The 19,034-nt window shown below is 36.4% G+C and overlaps 1 protein-coding gene across 3 annotated transcripts; it reads right to left on the bottom strand.

The window, feature by feature from the left end:
- On the bottom strand, window positions 6,641-14,023 carry LOC109724999 (myosin-3). 3 transcript variants are annotated; one of them, XR_002220166.1, is made up of 4 exons: window positions 13,751-14,023; window positions 8,437-10,937; window positions 8,320-8,370; window positions 6,641-6,658 (listed from the first exon to the last, which is right to left on the bottom strand). XR_002220166.1 is itself a non-coding variant. In XM_020254034.1 (2 exons), the coding sequence occupies exons 1-2, from the start codon at window positions 13,823-13,825 to the stop codon at window positions 8,727-8,729; spliced, it is 2,286 nt and encodes a 761-aa protein (XP_020109623.1). In that variant the 5' UTR covers window positions 13,826-14,023; the 3' UTR covers window positions 7,984-8,726. The 3 variants fall into 3 exon arrangements, 1 of the variants encoding a protein (XP_020109623.1); XR_002220165.1 differs by lacking the exon at window positions 6,641-6,658 and having other exon boundaries at window positions 7,984-8,370; XM_020254034.1 differs by lacking the exon at window positions 6,641-6,658 and having other exon boundaries at window positions 7,984-10,937.

Genomic DNA, 19,034 nt, shown 5'->3' with positions numbered 1-19,034 from the left:
TTCGAATGTCCGAACATCGAAAACAAAGTGGAAGCACGGAACCCTCCGTGCTTCCATAAGCATCCTAGCCGCACTCCTTAGTATTGTATTATAAATGTTAATTAAAATGGTTTTTCCTTTGTTTTTTCTCGAAAGATTATAGCACTTTCTCATTCAAATAATTTTAGAATAACTTATTAGATATTGCTAGTGCTAGGCAAATAAAAATAGCAAGTCCAATTAATTTGTAGTAGGTAATAAGTAAAGTAATTTTGAGGCTATGGGCTTACCCCTAATAAGAACAGGTAACGAGGGACCGTTTGGTTTTTCAAAAAAGTGTAAAATTTTTTAAGAAATTTATAAAAATTTAATTTTTCAGTTTTTCGTATATTTGGTTTCAAGAAGTTTTTATATAAAAACTTCTTTTCATATTTTATAGAAAACTTGTATTTGCGTTGGTCTAACAAATAATTTGGAAAAACAAAAATCTAGTTTTTTATAAAATATGGAAAAAAATAAAAAATACTTCTTTCAAACTAAACGGACGAAAAATTAAAAAAAAGAGTTTTTCATGAATTTTTTTTTCACACTTTTTTGAGAAATCAGTCACAGCCCTTCAGGTGGAGTGAGATATTTATACATTTATCTGATTTTATTTTTTTTTGAGAGATAGGTAGCACGCTATCCGCTTCGTTTATTTCATTTAGAAATAAACTTAGCTAGAAAATATAAATCAACTAGGATTCAAACTTGGGTCTCGGGTACCAACTATCAAGCCCTTTGCCACTTGCTCTACAGATGGTCGGTATGTATCTAATTTTGTAAACGTATGATTACTAGGGTTTAGTTTGTAGCTATGCAAGATGGTTTTTCCAAAGATCTCAACTGGGTGCATTTAGGGCAGATAAATTTTTTTTTTCTCTCTTTCCAGCTCCAAACCATGAATCTTAAACTCTGCTTCATTTATGGGCCGTTAGGTGGGATGTAGTTACAAAAACAGTGCAATTAAAAGTACATACAGTTGTAAATGCTACAGTCATAATTACACCCAGTTTGTCTAGTTTTATACAGTTTCAACTGCTGCAGTTACATTTCTTCTGTTTGTTAATCTGCAGTTGAGATTTGTATTTATAAATTCTGTTAATTTTTAGATAGAAAGATGAGATTATCTCTTTTGAGCATAAGATAATTATATTTTGATTATTAATTAAGATTTTTATGTCTAAATATAATTTATATATTATAAAATTATGTATGAATTTAATAAATTTTAAATGCAAATATATTATAGATTTGGTCAAAACAAAAATTAGGATATTATTAAACTAGCAGATTGAAAAAAAAAAGAGCATATGAATAAGTATTTTGTGAAAAAAAAAAAAGGAGCGTATGAAAAAAAAAAATCACACTTTATTTTTTTTTTTTTAATGGGTGAGTCGACTCTGGTCCAACTGCAGTAGTTGGACCTTCTTGTGTAGATGCAACTGTAGCAGTTGAGCATAACTGCACCAAACAAAATAAAAATTTAATAAATATATGCATTTTCAACTGCTATGCGGTTAGAAATACATGCAATCAAACATATCCTTATTAGGGTATCTTTGTTTTGCCAAAATTGAAAGTGAATAAAATTATTTTCAATCATAACTATTTATTTAGTTGTTTGGATCACCGTAGATTAAATTTGTTTGTAACCACAATTTTCTAGAAGGACGAATTTGACTTTGCTCAAAGTGGTATCAAAATCAATTAAGGATAAAAAAAGAGATAAAAAATAACAAAAAATTAACTATTGTAATTTTTTTCATTCTTTAATATGCTAGTGTGAATTTTTTTAATAAAATAAATAAAAAAGTGAGATAATAATAATTCTAAAACCATTTGACTTACTCTCAAAGAACAATAATTGAAAAAAAAAAAAAACTCAAATATGAATTAAGTTCCTCTGCGCTTTTAAAAGCTGAGCAGCATTTGTATTTTTTACTTTTTAGCCCTAAAATCGCTTCAAAATTCGTGTAGCGTTATTCATAGCGTGTTTTATTAATATAATTCGTTGGCTAAAAAATTATAAGCATATCGAGCTCTTGTGCTTTTCGAAGCACAAAAACAATTCCACAAATTTTAGCTTAATTAAAAATTATTTTCAACTTGAAAATTACTTGACGACAAACAAATCGATTGTATTGAAACTAATTATTGTCTTCATCTTCCTGTCCAATCTGTCCAATCAGCGACGGCAAAAGAAGAAAGCTCTACCAATCAGGATCCAATCTACCAATCAGGATCCATTTTCATTGGATCTTAATCTAATAAACAAAATAGAGAGGGTCCCAGTCTCCCAGATAAGTAGACAACTACTCAAAGCCAAAAAAGGAAAAGGCATTGGCCTATGAATCAAATTTGTCACTCATGGTTTTCGCTACATGCAGGGTACTACTCCACAAAGCACAAAATACAAAAGTGCTAATTATTATTCTAATCATAATTTATTATCAAATTTATCATCTAGGTTATAATTGCTTACAAAAAATTGAGGGTTCATAAGTGCTGGTTCTTAAGGGGTCTTGATGTTAGGAAACTATGAACAATGTTTTTTAGGGTAAATTTTGTATAGGCTAAATTACAGAAAACCCCCCTATAATAACCCGCTTTTTCACTTTCCCCCCCTGACATTTAAAAACCTACACTTTGCCCCCCTGTAAAATGAAAAATGTGCACTTCACCCCCTACCGTTAGGGTTCCGTTATAAAATAATTTTTTATGCCGAAAATACCCCTCCGCCATTGCTGCCGCCGCCTCCCCGCCCCGCATTATGCTCCCGTGGCCGTAATTCGCAGTGCCGGAGGCGAGCACGTCGCTCCGCGCGACGGGCCTCAGCGGCGCCGCGCCGGGTTTCGCCGGGCCTCAGCGGCGCCGCGCGGTGCCGTGCTCGTCGTGGAGGCCGCGGTGGGGATGATCGGGACGAAGCCCGTGCGGCGATGCCCGAGTTTGGAAGCGGCGGCGCCGGCGGAGTTGTGAGTGGCCTTCCTGCTCGACCCGAAGAAAAACTCGCCGGAGTGAGTTTGGCGCCCCACGAGGCCGACGGAGGAGAGTAAGGAGAGAAGATGGGGAAGAAGACGACAATGGCGAGGGGTAAAATGGTCATTTTACACACCGTAACCCCCTTGTAAACATTTTTCATTTTACAGGGGGGCAAAGTGTAGGTTTTTAAATGTCAGGGGGGGAAAGTGAAAAAGCGGGTTATTATAGGGGGTTTTTCTGTAATTTAGCCTTTTGTATATGTGGTTTCACTTGTTTTTATTTTGTCATTTTGAGATTCAAAAAAATTTACTTTGCCTTCTATGGTTTAGTTTATATTTACTTTATTATTCTGTAGTTTGAAAAGTTGCACTTTGTCTCCGTGTGGTTTAACAAACTAATTAAATCGGGTGGTGGGATTTGATTACAATAGTTTTGAATATTCAAATCAGAAATTATAAAAAATTAAATTTAAGGACCAAAGTGTGAACATTCTTATAGTTTCAGGACCAAACATACAATTATTAGCCCTATCTATATATCTCCAAGCAACATATAGATCTTACACTTTATTCATCCAATAACTATCATTTCCTACAAGTCCTATTAATATTTTTAAAATAAAAATCTATTTAAATATTTGTGAATTCTACTATAATAGAGTTGTCAGATTTACTTCTATATGACGAGTGTACAAATAGCAATTTTTTTTTCTAAACATATATAAATTAGATATTCTTTTTAGGGTTATTTGCATACAAGTCCCTGCAAATATAGTGAATTGCAGAAATATCCCTGCAAAATGAAAATTCCATAAGTTGTCCCTGCAAAAGTCCTAAGTTATGCAGATATGTCCTTCTGGTTAATATCCGTTAGTGAACTGTTTAATTTTTAACAGTAGATTCGTGAAATGACCTTTTTGCCCTCACAAATATATCCCTCCAAAAGTATTCCTCTTCTCTTTCTCTTTCTCTTCCTCTTCGGGCTGTCGGAGAGGACGGCGGTGGCGGCGCCGCGGGGTCGGGTTCGCCGGCAACGAAGAAGAGAGAAGAGAAAGAAGGAGAAGAAGAAGAAGAAGGAAGAGGAAAAGTGAGAGGAAGAAGAAGAGGGAAGAGGAAGAAGGAGAGGAAGAGGGAGAGGAAGAAGGAAGATGAAGAGGAAGAGGAAGAGGGAGAGGGTTTGCCGCCGCCGCCGCTTCTGCAGCATCTCCTTTCTCGCCTGCGACGAAGAAAGGGAAAAGGAAGAGGGAGAGGAAGAAGAAGGGCGAAGAGGAAGAGGGAGAGGGTTCGCCGCCGCCACACCTTTTCCCTCACCGACGACGAAGAAGAGGGAAGAGGAAGAGGGAGAGGAAGAAGAAGGGGGAAGAGGAAGAGAGAGAGGAAAAGGGAGAGGGTACGCCGCTGCCGCCGCATCTCCCTCGTCGGCGACGAAGAAGAAGGAAGAGGAAAATGAGAAAGAGGAAGAAAGGTAAATCCGTCAATTCACATTATAATTAACCATGATTAAATATTTTAACCATAGTTAACGAAAATTTTCTAACATATCTTAACGGCAGGGATATATCTGCATAACTTAGAACTTTTGTAGGGACAACTTATGGAATTTTCGTTTTGCAGAAATATATCTGCAATTCACTATATTTGCAGGGACGTGTATGCAAATAACCCTTCTTTTTATGCACCACACTTCCCACCCAAAAAAATATATAGTAAACTTCAAATACCGCTCCTATGATTTTGCACTTTCTCACTTTAGTATCTTGTAGTTTAAAGTATATCAATTTAATACCCTGTGATTTCATCTTTTTTTTTTTTTGTCAGCCCCTCTATTAACTTTTCGTTAAATCATATACAAAAAACTTTAGATACTCCACCTATAGCTTATCGAATATTCACTTTAGTATTCTTTAGTTTTAACTTTATTACTGATTTAACGAAAAAAATTAACGAAAGAGGATAACAAAAAAAGAAAAATAAAATCTTAGGGTACAAAAATAATACGCTTTAAACTATAGAGTACTAAAGTGAGAAACTGAAACTATAGGTGTGATATTTGATGTTTTTACAAAAATATATATCTTTTCTAGCACTAAGGTGCAAAAATAGCATTTTCTCTTTCCCCTAAAAATATACAAATTATAAGCTCTTTTCATACGCCGCACTCTTCGTCCAAAATATATATTTTCTTCGATTTGACTTCCGAGCGATTGGGTAAACTAGTGATATTCTTTTTTTTTGTTTGGATAGTTTTTTTTTTTTCTTTTTCCCCCTTATATAATCACATTGATTAATATTTTCTTAACTTTTATTCTTTGTAGAGTTAAATTAGTTTAATAACTTAATTTAAAAATTCACTCAAACTTAATAGTTTTGGTAGGTATTCCATGAATAAAATTTTTAACTAAAAAGTTAGAATTAGAGAACTTATTTCAAATTGCCCAATAGGTGAGTGTTTTTTCCTCGTTAAAGTTGATTGTAGAAAAAAAATTATTATATACATCTGGTGTATATTAACACTATATAATACCGTAACTTTTCTTAGATGACTAATCTTCTAATATCAAAACTCGATTAAATATATATAATCTACAAAATCTAATAATTTAAATTACATTTAATAAATTAGATTTGAAATCTCAATTAAAAGATTTTAAGCATGTGGTATATGTACATATATACATCTGGTATAGAAAATACTTAATAAGATACACTCATAATTTTAAGAGAGAAAATGTAGAAATCTTTGCTGCAGCTAATATATAGTTATATACTAATGCTCTATATACTGCACAGTATACTATATAATTGATATAATATCTAATAATTAATACTATAAAATAAAATATAATATAAAATATGTATTATAAAATATTTAAATAATTTATTGTTTAGACATTCCAAAACTATCAAATTTATCAACTTTTGAAGCAAGTTGAAACAGATTAAATAAATGTTAGGGAGAAAACTTACCCCTAAAAATTGAATCTCTCTATTTGCATGCTTTTTGTGCTTGATAAGGATTGTTTGTAGTCATATAGGCATTTGACATCATATAAAACTTCCAAATTAGGAGATCAATTTGTACTCCAAAGAAGCAAGAAGTGCTTCCACATATCACATGTGAAAACAATCTTATTGAATGCGATACATGCTACACCAGTTAACACTAACAAATAGTCTCTTCACTTGTTCTCTACACGTTACGTATTAACATTTAAGGATGTAGCTTCTACGTTTCTCCCTTCAAGTAAGCATAGAATAATATATAATGAAGCAAACAAAGCTTGTTAAAGTTTTGGTGCTGTTTTGTTTCGTACTACACAAATTCAAAAGTTGAAGTTCAACACCAAACTCTCATGAATAGAACAGAAGAGGAAATAAACTGTAAAACGCAATAAGGTAAAAATCTTCCTGCAACTTAAGGACAGAAAGTTTTTTTAGAATTTGCGTGCGATTCAAACACAGCGAAAAAAAAAAAAACCAAATTTGATTTTAAAAACTTAAAATATGATATCAAAAATCACGCAAAACAGAATTCCTTATATATTTAAGATTAAAAAAGAAAAAAAAAATCTGATTTTCACCTTTGTGTTGGTAAATTTAGACTGCAATATGATGATCGTGAAATTTGATTCTCTTGAAGCCGCACACACGTCCGCCCTCTACAGATATCCACACGACATTGTTGATCTGATCAATATCCTCACCAGGATGTTAGCTCATTATGGAGAAAGATTTAATGAGAGAATAAAAGAGAGGAAGGGAGGGATGACGGCTAGGGTTTTTCTAAAAGACTTACGTATATTATAAAGAAAAATATAATACTTTTATAATAATATAATAACCATTAGGAATAAAAACAGATCTTGAGTTAAATTTATCTCCTTTTATAATAATATAATAATCACTAATGATAATAACAAATCTAAAATTAAATTTATCTCATTTTATAATAATATAATAATCATTAAAGATAAAAACAAATTTAGAGTTAAATTTATCTTCTTTTATAACAACATAATAACCATTAAAGAGAACAATAGTTTTTGAAAAGTGATTTTGGCCCAAAAGTAATTTTCGGGTAAATAGAGTGTTTAACCTACTTTTGAAATATGATTTTGATTTTGAAATCAAATTTTAAATTGTTATTTTGATTTTAGATTCAAATTTTTAATTTAAACTCAAATTTTAATTTTAAATTTTAATTAATATTTAAATATTTAAAATTAAAATTTAACTTTTAAATTTCAAAATTTCAAAATTTCAAAATTTTAAATTTTAAATTTAGATATTATATTTCAAATTTAAATTCAAATCTCAAATTATAAATTTTAAACTTCAAATTTCAAATTTAAGATAAAATTTAAAAGTTGAAATTTTAGAATTTAAAATTTAAATATCTAATTTAAAATTTAAAATAATATTATAAGTTTCATTTTCAAATTACGAATTTCAAAATTTAAGTTCAAGTTTAGATTTTAAATTGAAATTGAAAATTGAAAATTGAAAATTTAGATATTAAATTTTAAATTTTAAATTTTAAATTTTCAAATGTCAAGTTTATATTTTAAATTAAAATATCAAATTTTAAATTTTGTGCAATTTAAAATTTAAACTTAAATTCAAATTTAAATTATTAATTTAAATTTAAATTATAAAATTTTTTAAAAAATTTAAAAATTTTCATATGCAACTATACAAAATTTTTTGCCAAATGGCTTTACAAAATCTATGCAAAAAAATCGATTTCTATCTAAGCTCAACCAACCGCTCTGCAGTTTTTAATCAAAATCAATTTTTCAAATCAAAATTAATTCTATAAAAATTAATTCTATAATATAATCGTGCGAACCAAACACAGGAATGCCACACTCTTAGTAATAAGATGAATAGGAATAAAACTCTCGGACATCTTTTTATTCCTAGTAATCTTTCATAGTGCGAGCCAAACGCACCCTAAGGAAAATAATTCTTGTTGCCAAACACATAAAAAAGCAAACTGATCATTTAAGTCATAATATGACTGACGTATGATCACATGACAAACTGTGATCGCATGACTAACGAACATACAGAAACAGGACACTGCTGAATCACAAGAAGATCACCGTTTAGTTGGTAAACTTTTGATGTTTTGAAATCAGGTGGTGAATGATTCTAGTACCTTTTTTTTCCCCCTTAATGAAGGGAGCCACAAGAAAACAGGATTAAATAGCAGCAGCCACACAACGAATCAGGTAAATTTTATCAATTTCAGCAGTGATGGCTCATTGAGAAAAATTTCTGCCGGCAAAAATATGTACTATAATGAAGAGCAAAGCACCTTTTGATCTCTTAAAAGTTGGGAGATCTTCTATTGCTTCCGAGATGCAAGCTGTGGTGTACACAAGATCAATTTAAGTAAAAGAATGAGCAAACTAGATGGATCAGTTGTACTTACTCTTGAACTACTGCCTCTTAGAAGTTTATTTAGTATAGAAGAGTTGGTCGGGATTTCGATGCTTCCAAAAACAGTGACATTTGGACTTCACCGAAGCCTCTCTCCCGATCATTATTCCCCGAGTTGATGAAGAGTAATTACATACCGGTCCTTCCCTTTACGTCGCATAGTGGGTGATTTATCCATTATCATATTTGGTGAAGAAAGAACCATCTAGAAATTAGAAGCACCTCCTGTTTTTGGACAAGGAATCAAACCATTATCCTGTGTATTAGTATCAGCTGATTCTGCTATTCACTGAAACTACTAATTCCAGCCTCCTTCACGAGATTCTCCGTCAAAGCAAAAAGACCGGCAACTTCTTTCTCTGTCTTTACAAGGACATCGAAATTCTTATTCAAATTTGAACCACCACCTTTTTCCACTTCTCCAATTGGAGGCACAAAAGAACTAGTACCTGAATTTGAGCTTGCATATCCATCTTTTAATAATTGATTTGTCATATCTGCAATTTTTCTCAATGCAGTGGTTGCAGCCTCAGCCTCCAATTGGGTGGCCTCAATCTGAAGCTTTTCAATCGCCAGTTCACCCACGCTTCTGTTTCCTATCCTCTCCTGAGCAAGGCTATAAAGCTTTTCCAAGCCATCGGCATCTCTAAATAGCTCTTTTTCCATCTTTTCCAACTCTTTTTCCCTCATATCCCACCTTCTATGCACCGCTTCGAGCTCTTCCTGTTTGACAGTGAGAACTCTCTGTGCATCTAAAAATTCCATCTCCTTTTGTCTTAACAATTCTTTCACCATCTCAAGCTGAGTCTCCAATTGCTTCTGCTTCATAAAAGCAGCACTATAGTCCGTGTCATTTGTCAGAGCTTCTTCTTCCTCACCTTCCACGGAGATGACAAGTTTGTCCGTAAGTCGAGCAATCTTTTGAACAACTGATGTAGCTTCCAATGATCTTAGCCTTATATAATCTAATTCTTGTTGCATTATTTGAATGTACTCTTCCTTATCCTGTAATGTGGACATGGCTTGAACAAGTTGATCTTCTTTGCTCTTTGTTAGCTGCTGAAGTGCAACAATTTCATTGCTAAGCTCCACCAGTTTATTCTTTGCATCTGAAAGATCAGAATCCTTTTCTTGAACAATAAGTTGGATGGAGGCTAGCTCGGATTCCATATGCTGGATTTGAAGTCTTGCTTCTGCAAGTTCAGACTCTTTTTCTTGAAGAAGGCTTTGCGAATTCTGGAACTGCATTTCCTTATCTCTTAGCTCATTTTGTAGTGACCTTGTCTCTGTGCTTTTTTGCTCCAGGGACTCTCTCTCTCTACTTAACTCCTCTTGCAAATGCTCCACCATTTCTCTCTCCTTCAGTAAGTTTGATTCAAGTTCCTCGCATATAGCATGTGCAGCACTCAACTCATTTGCCTTGCTATCTACCTCCAATTGAGCAAACTTTAAATTCTCAGAGTAAGACATCAGCAAGACTCTTTGTTCGCTTAATTCTTGCATTTGTTTCTCAAACTGAAGTGCTTGGTCCTCCAGTTTCCTGTGACTGGAAGCAAGAGATTCTTGTGAGGCTATTAGTTCGGACCTAAAAGCAGCAAGGAGAGATGTCACCCGTTTAAAATCCTCAGTTGTTTCCTTCATATCATCCATGTGCTTTGTCAGTTCCATAAACTCCTCCCTCGCTGCCAACCATTCTACAGTTTGTTTTTCAAGCTCAACCTCCATTATTTTTAGCTCATTTTCCTTGGATTTCCTCAATTTATTTGATTCAGCTAATTCAAACTCTTTTCCTTCGAGTTCTTTACGGAGGTCTTCTATTTCAGCTTCTTGTTTCCTAAGGGTCTCATTGGCTTCTTGTAATAGTCGATCCTTAAGCTCTATCTCAGAACGCAAGATTGCTGCCTCCTCATTCTTCTTCATCACATCGGATTTAAGTTTTTCAATTTCACTCTCTCTCTCTGAAAGCGAAGTGGCTGATCTTGCAATTTCTTTACCTTGCTCCTCAATGAAAATCTTTAGATCTCTAATTTGTATAGCTTGAGAAGCCAGATTGCCCTTTGTCTTCTTCAACTCCTCCTCCATTTGCTGTTGTCTGGCAGAAGCAGCAGAAATTTCATCTTCTCGCCGCTCCAAATCTTTCTTTGTGCAGTTTAATTTTCTTTGTTCAATCAAAACTCTTTTTTCGGCATCGTGAAGATCTTCTTCCTTCCTCCTTAGAGCTAACAGGGCAGCTTCAATATCTGATTTTAAAACTTTGAGGCTTGTACTTATTTCAGCATCCTCCAGACAATTGAAATCTAGATTTTGTGTCTTCGCATACAGTCTCTCCAAAAGAACTCTCGCTGGTTCAGTTTTTCCATCATCACCATTACTGATATTCGATTTTAGTTTTTTAACGACCGATTTGATTAAATGAAGAGAATAATTCTTTCTCTTTTGAGCTTTAAGAATGATCAAGAATCTTGGCTTCAGGTTGAGCGCTGCATGATTATGCTGTGGAAAGATATGAAAAAAAATGGCACCAACATATCAGTCGATGTTTTAGGCAAAAGAAAGATAAAGATGCTGTGAAAATTAAGATATAACAAACAACTTGGCAATTTGCAAAACCAGATCAATTTGCAAAACCTGCATAATTGAAGACGAGCATAAATACCAAATGCAAACTACATGTTGATTATGCCATTACTTGGCCATCATAGAAAGATACCTTCAACGTTCTAACGCAACCTGTTAATGCTTATCTAGCATGCAGAAGTGTAGCATAAAAATAGATAAATCAGATCACAATTCCATTTATGTAAAAAAATAATGGACACTGAAGATGCATTTTCCACATTCAAAATAGGAAAAACTACAAAACGACATGAAAGACATGCATTATGGTAACATCTCACGCCTTTAAGTCGCTTCCATTCCATGTTTAGGACAACATGTAAAGCTTACAATAAACTCTCTGCATGAAAGTTGAGAATTTAAATGCCATAAATAGTGCCTCTGTCTTTTAAGTATTCTTCAGAGGATAATTTCTCTCCTTTATTGATATTGCTATTCTTCACACAATAATATAAACAACTCTAGTGTTATTTTAAAAAAAAAATATTGAAAAATCAGGAGCTTGGCCCCCATACACCTGAACCCAATCTCCCTGGTGAGACTCTAACCCGCACCCTATCCTATTGTGCATAAATTCCATATAGTGCATAAGTTAATGCTGGATAACTTGTTCTAACATCAAAACAGGCCAGAAGGATAATGGAGTCCGTGAACTTTGGATTGTATCAAATAACCTGTTCAAACATCTAAGCAGGCCCGAAGGACAATGTTGGAATCCATGAACTTCTGATTGTATCAGACAAACATGGATCTCAGGGATATTTTATGTTGCTAAAATTTTATCTCTAGGTTATCCTGCTACGTATGATGATTAACTGATGACCGCTACCTACAGTAATTGAGTAATGAAGAATATAGTCGATTTGCAATCAGTTTTAGATTATAGGGTAGCCATAGTTTGTAAACTTGGTTTCAGTCATCCCCTTAAGTCCAAATGCTTCAATAGTTCAGCAGTTTCACTACTGCTTTTTGATATGAAATTTTCTTAAAAGGTCTTCAAGCTTTCTGATGACTGAATAAATATAAAGAAATAGAATAGTCATAGAACTTAATTTGTCAACATTTTGACTCACTTAAGTAATTATTCTGTTATCTTGATAAAGAATAATGCCACTGGTAGTGCCATTGAACTCTGGATAATGGAAAATATTCATAACTAAACAAAATTAGATCCTACATGCTACTCTTGGCCAATTTGAAGCAACATTCTAAAAGTGCACCTCTTCGGGCCAATGATAACCGAAATCAAAGTGCTTTAGTTCATAGATTTCCAAACCCTACTTTCAGGGGTACCGAAATATTTTGATTTCGGTCTTGGTGTTTCCAGCAAACCTACAAACCAAGTAGCCAGCAAAGGGAAAGTGGACACTAGTAATCACAAAATAAATATCCAGGGTTAAAAAAGTAACAGCGAAGTCCTATGGTTTGGGTGGAAAAGTAGTTCTTGTCGCATTCTAGTATAACCATATTTGTCCAGAATATTTTATTTTGCTATTCTTTTTCCCCATTTGGCAATATAAGGATAACTGGTATTACACCTCAATAGTTACGCCATCAAAATAGTGTCTCATATAGCAGCAGGTGTGTTTCCTGCTATTATAAGAACCACATCCTCTTCATCTCTACCATTGTATAACACGCTAACTGTAGACAATAATCAAAACAAATGACTAAAAGAAGTTAAAATTTTGCTGTTGCAAAAGCTGGGCACCTACGTATGCACGTAGATGGCGAACTTAAGAACGTGTTCCAAAGAACAATATGCAAACAACAATCGTCTTATACAATAACCCCTATTGCAAAAGATGAACACAATTTCATACACATCAACATAGTAACTTTTTATTAATTGTAAGACAAGGGGTGATTCCTTATACAATTCATTAATGGGAAAGAAAATTACAATAAACTTACATCCCCACATATGCCTACCCAAAAGATCAGCAGTTGACCTAAATCAGTCTAACCTAACAGCAAGAAACTGGAGTACTTTTTTTTTTACAATAAGACACAAGGTGAATCCCTGTACGATTCACCAACGGGTTACAAATCGTGAGTATATATCCCAACACAACTACTAGCCAGAATGTCAAAGGTCGACCCGAATCAACCAAATCTAATCGAAAGAAACTTAAGAGTACATTTTCAATCAATAATTTAAGTGCTCTGTACTGTGTCGATAAAATATTCACATGATATGAACCCTATGCCTATGGCACGGCTCAAAACCATATTTTCTTTGAATTTAGAAAGAAATTACATCAATAAAATGCAAAAGGTTTGACAAAGATATATAACACTCAATTAGAAAGATGTTTGGTGCGAAAGAAAAAAAATCATTCCATCCCACTGCGCATCGAAATACAAGTAATTTTATGAACAGCACATATCGACACGGCACGACACGGCATGCAGTGTGCCACATAGCACACACCCATGCCACGGGACTTAAAATCTTATTTTCAACCCATCATTCTAATTGAATCAACAAATCTATTTCCCATCAGAGACCTTCACTGAGCTCATCTTCCCCATTTCTTCAAAACCAATCACTCAACTTATAAGATTAAGCCCCAAAAAGCACCATTAACACTGTTTCATCAAACAGAGCACATCAACAAACAACAAAATCAGCCAGAAGAGATCGATACAACGTTCCAAAAATATCGGAAAGGGTTGGAATCGCTTACATCGGCGGAGGAGCGGCGCGCGCGCGAGGTGCTCGGCAAATTGCCGCTAAGAGGAGCGGCCACGTAGAACGCCATCCTACGCCTCCTCCCCCACCACCACCACCACCACAAGAACCATCGCCTCTAGAGAGAGAAACGAGAGATATATGGTGCAAGAACCCTCGTCGCTTTGTAGAGAGAGAGAGCGCGCTGATGCGGAGATTGACTGGACAGTGCGGATGTGGACACGTGGAGAAGGTCAACGGTTGTGATCGCGGTGTAGGGATTGATGGGAACGGGAGGGAGGGAAAAGTAAAAAAAAAAAAAACAAAAAAAAAGCGGTGGTCGGGAGGAGGAGGAAGAGTGCAGGCCCCTGGTCCGTGATGTTGACGGGGGTGCCGCGTCGTGTGTAACGGATCGCGCTCCCATCATCACGGGACCAACATCGCGTATTCACGCGCTCGGTGTTGTTTTGCACCTTGCTCCCTTATAATTATTGTATTTCGTAATCAACCCTAAATAAATTTGGCGCTAAAAAGCTACTGTATACTTTCGAATGTGCTTTCGTGTTTTTCCCAAGCTGGACCTCACGATTAATTTCGTTAGATATTAGATATAATTTATAATTTTAAATACAAATTAAATTTATTATATATATATATATAGAGCGAGAGAGAGAGAAAGTTGAGCTGGAATACTATCGGTAGCAAATCGGCTCTATTGCCACCTATTTGTTTTCGATGATGGAGCCTTCGAATCGACGATCGGCACCGTTGAAGATGATCTATACCACTTAAAGTATCTAGAAATCAAATTTCATGCTTTTTCGATATTACTATCTTGTCCATCAAGTGGGCGTAAAAATGAACGACTAAAAATAAATATCCTCTAAAAAGTGATGATAGAAATTTTATAATCAAGATCGAGAGTATAGATCTTATTCTAAATAGTTTTAAAAAAATTTTAACCAAAATTCAATTAATTTGAATAGCTTTACACCGTTAAACGTAAAAACACCTCATATCTACCATTAAAATTATAAATTTGAAACCCTTTGATCATCAGGTCAATGAAATCGAAAAGATTTGAAATTTGGTTTCTAAATACTTCAAGTGGTATAAATCATGTTCAATGGTACCAATCATCGATTCGAATGCTCCATCATCGAATATATATATATATATATATATATAAAATTATATATATATATATATCAAGGCTGGAATATTATTAATAACACTAATGACTTGGTGCTATTAAGTTTTTCACCCTTGGATTAAAAGATGTGCGGTTAGGACGATGTGGGCCTCTTAGAGTTGAGTGGGTGGTTGGTTGAATATTATTATCAAAAGGATGAAAATGATAAAAGAGATAAATCTAACGGCAAAAAACTTGATAGAACCAAATGTTTCGTGCTATCGATAGAATCCAAGCCGGACTCTATATATATATATATANTTACCATAAATTTCCTGAAAATCACAGAAATTCAGGAGAAAAGGACGAGAAAAATAAAAAAACCGAGGAAAAAGAAGGAGAAAAACAGAAGCTTTTGGTAAGAAAAAAATGAAACCCTAACACCATTTATCGGAGAGCTACCCAAAGAGCCTCCAAATACCACACACGAGGAGAAATTAGGGCAAATCCCAGCCCCCAAAATATATTTCTCCTCAACCCCTTATAGATTTTCTTTACACTCCTTTCTTTTTTCTCTTCTATGGACAAAAAATTGGGCCACATACGACATCGATCCTGCTTCCCTTCGCGCCGTTTCCATTAGCACCGAAAGGTTGTCCGTCTTTTCCCATACCTTTCAGTGCCTATATAATGGTCATTTGCTATTTTTTGCTCTGCATCCTGCGACATCTCCGCTTCTAAGAAGAACTTCCACATCTCTTCTCAGAGCCAAGAGATTAAGGAAGGTCGCAGCGTTGTGTACTTCTGTCGATTGGTTATTATTTTTTTTTTTTGTACTTTGGATTGCTTACTATTTAATTTGGAAGTTTTAAATACTGAGTATTTATTTAGCCGCTTCGATCCCCTCTATTGCTTCCCCAGCCGCTTCGATCTCGTCTTTTACTCTCTCCGCCGCTTCGATCCCGTCGATTGCTTCCTCTACTGCCCAAAAAATAGATCTGGTTCATGATTGCTTCTACTTTCTTCGTCGCCTCAATTTTGCTTCCCTATTGCTTGCGATGAAAATTTAAAATCTTCTTCATATTTCACTTCTTTCACTATAAAGAATCAGTACTTAAAAAAATAGGTCCACTTCTGAAGCGGTTCACCGGTTCGCTTTCTTCATTGTCGTCACTTCGGGCCGGTTCGCTTCGTCGCTTCGGAAGCCATTGTTGCCGGTTCGCTTCGTTGCTTCGGAACCCATCGTTTTTCTTCTATGAATGGAAAATAGGGCCAAGTGCGACATCGATTTTGCTTCCCTCCCTATCGTTTCCGTTGGCGCCGCTTCATTCCCATCTTCATTCCCATCGAATGATTCCCCTCTTGACTCTAAAATGGTCTCGATTCATTATCGCTTCGTCTTCCAACGCCGCATCAGATCGGTTCGCCGATTCATTCCTTTCTTTGTCGCCACTTCGAAAACCGTTGTTTCTCTTCTATGGAGGAAAAATTGGGCCACATACGACATCGATCTTGCTTCCCTTCGCGCCGTTTCCACTAGCGCCGAAGGGTTGTCCGTCTTTTCCCATACCTCTCAGTGCCTATATAATGGTCATCCGCTATCTTTTGCTCTGCATCCTGCGACATCTCCGCTTCTAAGAAGAACTTCCACATCTCTTCTCAGAGCCACTTTTCAATCGGTGATGAACGAAGTATTCGCTCCGTATCTCCGGATGTTCGTACTGGTCTTCTTCGACGATATTTTGATTTACAGCAAGACTTTAAAAGAGCACGAAGGACACTTGAGAGTGGTGCTGGACCTCTTCCACAAGCATCAGTTATTTGTGAAGAAGTCAAAGTGTCTATTTGGGCAGCGGAAGGTGGAGTATTTGGGATACATCATAACGGAGTCGAGAGTCGCCACAGATCCTTACAAGATTAAAGCCATGATTAATTGGCCCACTCCTACTGCACTTAAAAGATTAAGGGGGTTCCTGGGAATTACTGGATACTATAGAACATTCATTAAGGATTATGGTAAGTTGAGCAAACCATTGACGGAGTTGTTAAAGAATGACCGGTTCCAGTGGGGAGTCAAGGCTCAAGCTGCCTTTGACAATTTAAAGGAGGTAATGATACGCCGGTGCTCGCCCTACCCTACTACACCAAACCATTCACCCTCGAAGTAGATGCGTGCGGGCAGGGCATGAGGGCAGTTTTATCACAAGAAGGGAAGCCAATCGCATACCTTAGTAAGGCTTTCAGTGGTAGGAATTTGGGATTATCAACTTACGACAAGGAGTTCTTGGCGATATTAATGGCTGTTAACAAGTGGAAGCACTACCTTAGCCCACGAAGATTTATAATCAAAACGGACCATCAGAGCTTGAAATACCTGTTAGAACAAAAGATCACAACGGCATTACAACAAAAGGGGATGATGAAGTTGATGGGTTTCGATTATGAGATCCTTTACATGGTCGGAAGAGAAAACAAGGCTGCAGATTCTTTGTCCATGAGGGGTTTTGAAGAAGAGACGAGCTCTGCTATAACTGTGGCCATACCTAGCTGGATTACAGAGGTAATAGCTAGCTACCAAGGCGACAACCAGTGCCAAAAGATTATTACTGAGCTACTATTGAAGTCCAACGAGCATTCCAACTACACTTATAAGCAGGAGCTGCTAAGGTATAAAGGAAGGATATATGTAGGCAGCCAGGGAGAAGTTCGAAGAAGTATACTTGACCAACTACACTCGTCTTCCTTAGGCTGCCATTCGGGCGTCCTGCACACCTATAGACGAGTGAAACAACACTTCTACTGGCCGGGACTTAAGCAGGACATGGAGAAATTTGTGAAGGACTATGCAGTGTGCGTGCAGAACAAGATCGACAACCTGCCTTATGTCGAGCTCCTACAACCACTACCGATACCGACCCAAGCTTAGCAAGAAATCACAATAGACTTCATTGAAGCCTTACCAAAGTCAGAAGGGAAAGACACTATATTGGTGGTCATTGATGGGCTTACCAAATATGCGAACTTCGTATCCCTGGCGCACCCGTTCACCGCTCCCCAGGTGGCCAGAGCATTTCTTGATACGGTGTATAGACTACACGGGTTACCGAGGACAATTTTGACCGACAGGGATAAAGTTTTTACAAGCCAAGTATGGCAGGAGTTGTTCAAGATGATGGGGATCAAACTGTGTAACGACCCAGCCCACTAGCAATAATAACTCGTTGGGCCCAACTATTGGCCCAAAATGCTTAAGCCCAGTTATTATTACTAGTGTCTAAGTCTCTAATATACCCAATCACATCCCCATTCCTATCTGATGTGGGATTATTAGGGTGTGACAAACTGCTTATGAGTTCGGCTTATCACCCGCAAACGGACGGACAATCAGAGAGGCTCAACCGCTGTTTGGAGACTTATCTAAGGTGTATGTGTTTTCAGTGCCCTACCAAGTGGCATCGATGGATCGCCTTGGCCGAATGGTGGTACAACACCAACCATCACAGCTCCTTGGGGATGACACCCTATCAAGCCCTGTATGGACATGCCCCCGCTAGCTACTTAGTGGTCAACTTGGGAACTGACATGTCGCAGACAGTGCAGGAATGGGAAATGGAACAGGAAAAGATGACACAAATGCTACGGGAGAAGCTGCTGTAAGCTCAGGTTCGCATAAAGCAGAATGCAGACAGACGACGAATCAATAAAGAGTATCAGGAAGGGGATCTAGTATACCTAAAACTACAACCATACTGCCAAGTGAGCGTGGCAATCCGGCGAAATGTCAAGCTAGCTGCTCGCTACTATGGACCATTCCAGATAATTGAAAGAATAGGCAAGGTGGCTTACCAACTCCAGCTACCGAAAGGCTCGAGGATCCACCCGGTCTTCCATGTATCTCAGCTTAAAAGAAGTCCGCCAACAGTGGCCCAGAGCACCCCAACTGTCCCTCTTGTTGGCGATGAGGGTCAACTCAGGGCGCAGCCCGAGCGAGTGCTAGAGAGGCGCATGGTGAGGAAGGGGGATCGTGCCGTCAGCCAAGTGTTGGTCAAATAGGAGAACCTGGGAGATGAGGCCGCTAGCTAGGAGGACTACTGGTTCTTGAAATCCTAGTTCTCGGACTTCGATCCTTGAGGTCAAGGATCTTCTCAACCAAGGGGGGATTGTAACA

Source organism: Ananas comosus, linkage group 19 (genome assembly GCF_001540865.1).
Source record: "Ananas comosus cultivar F153 linkage group 19, ASM154086v1, whole genome shotgun sequence".
NCBI classification, from domain to species: domain Eukaryota; kingdom Viridiplantae; phylum Streptophyta; class Magnoliopsida; order Poales; family Bromeliaceae; genus Ananas; species Ananas comosus.
The sequence above is the reverse complement of the archived record's forward strand: the minus strand, read 5'-3'. Positions and strand labels throughout refer to the sequence as shown.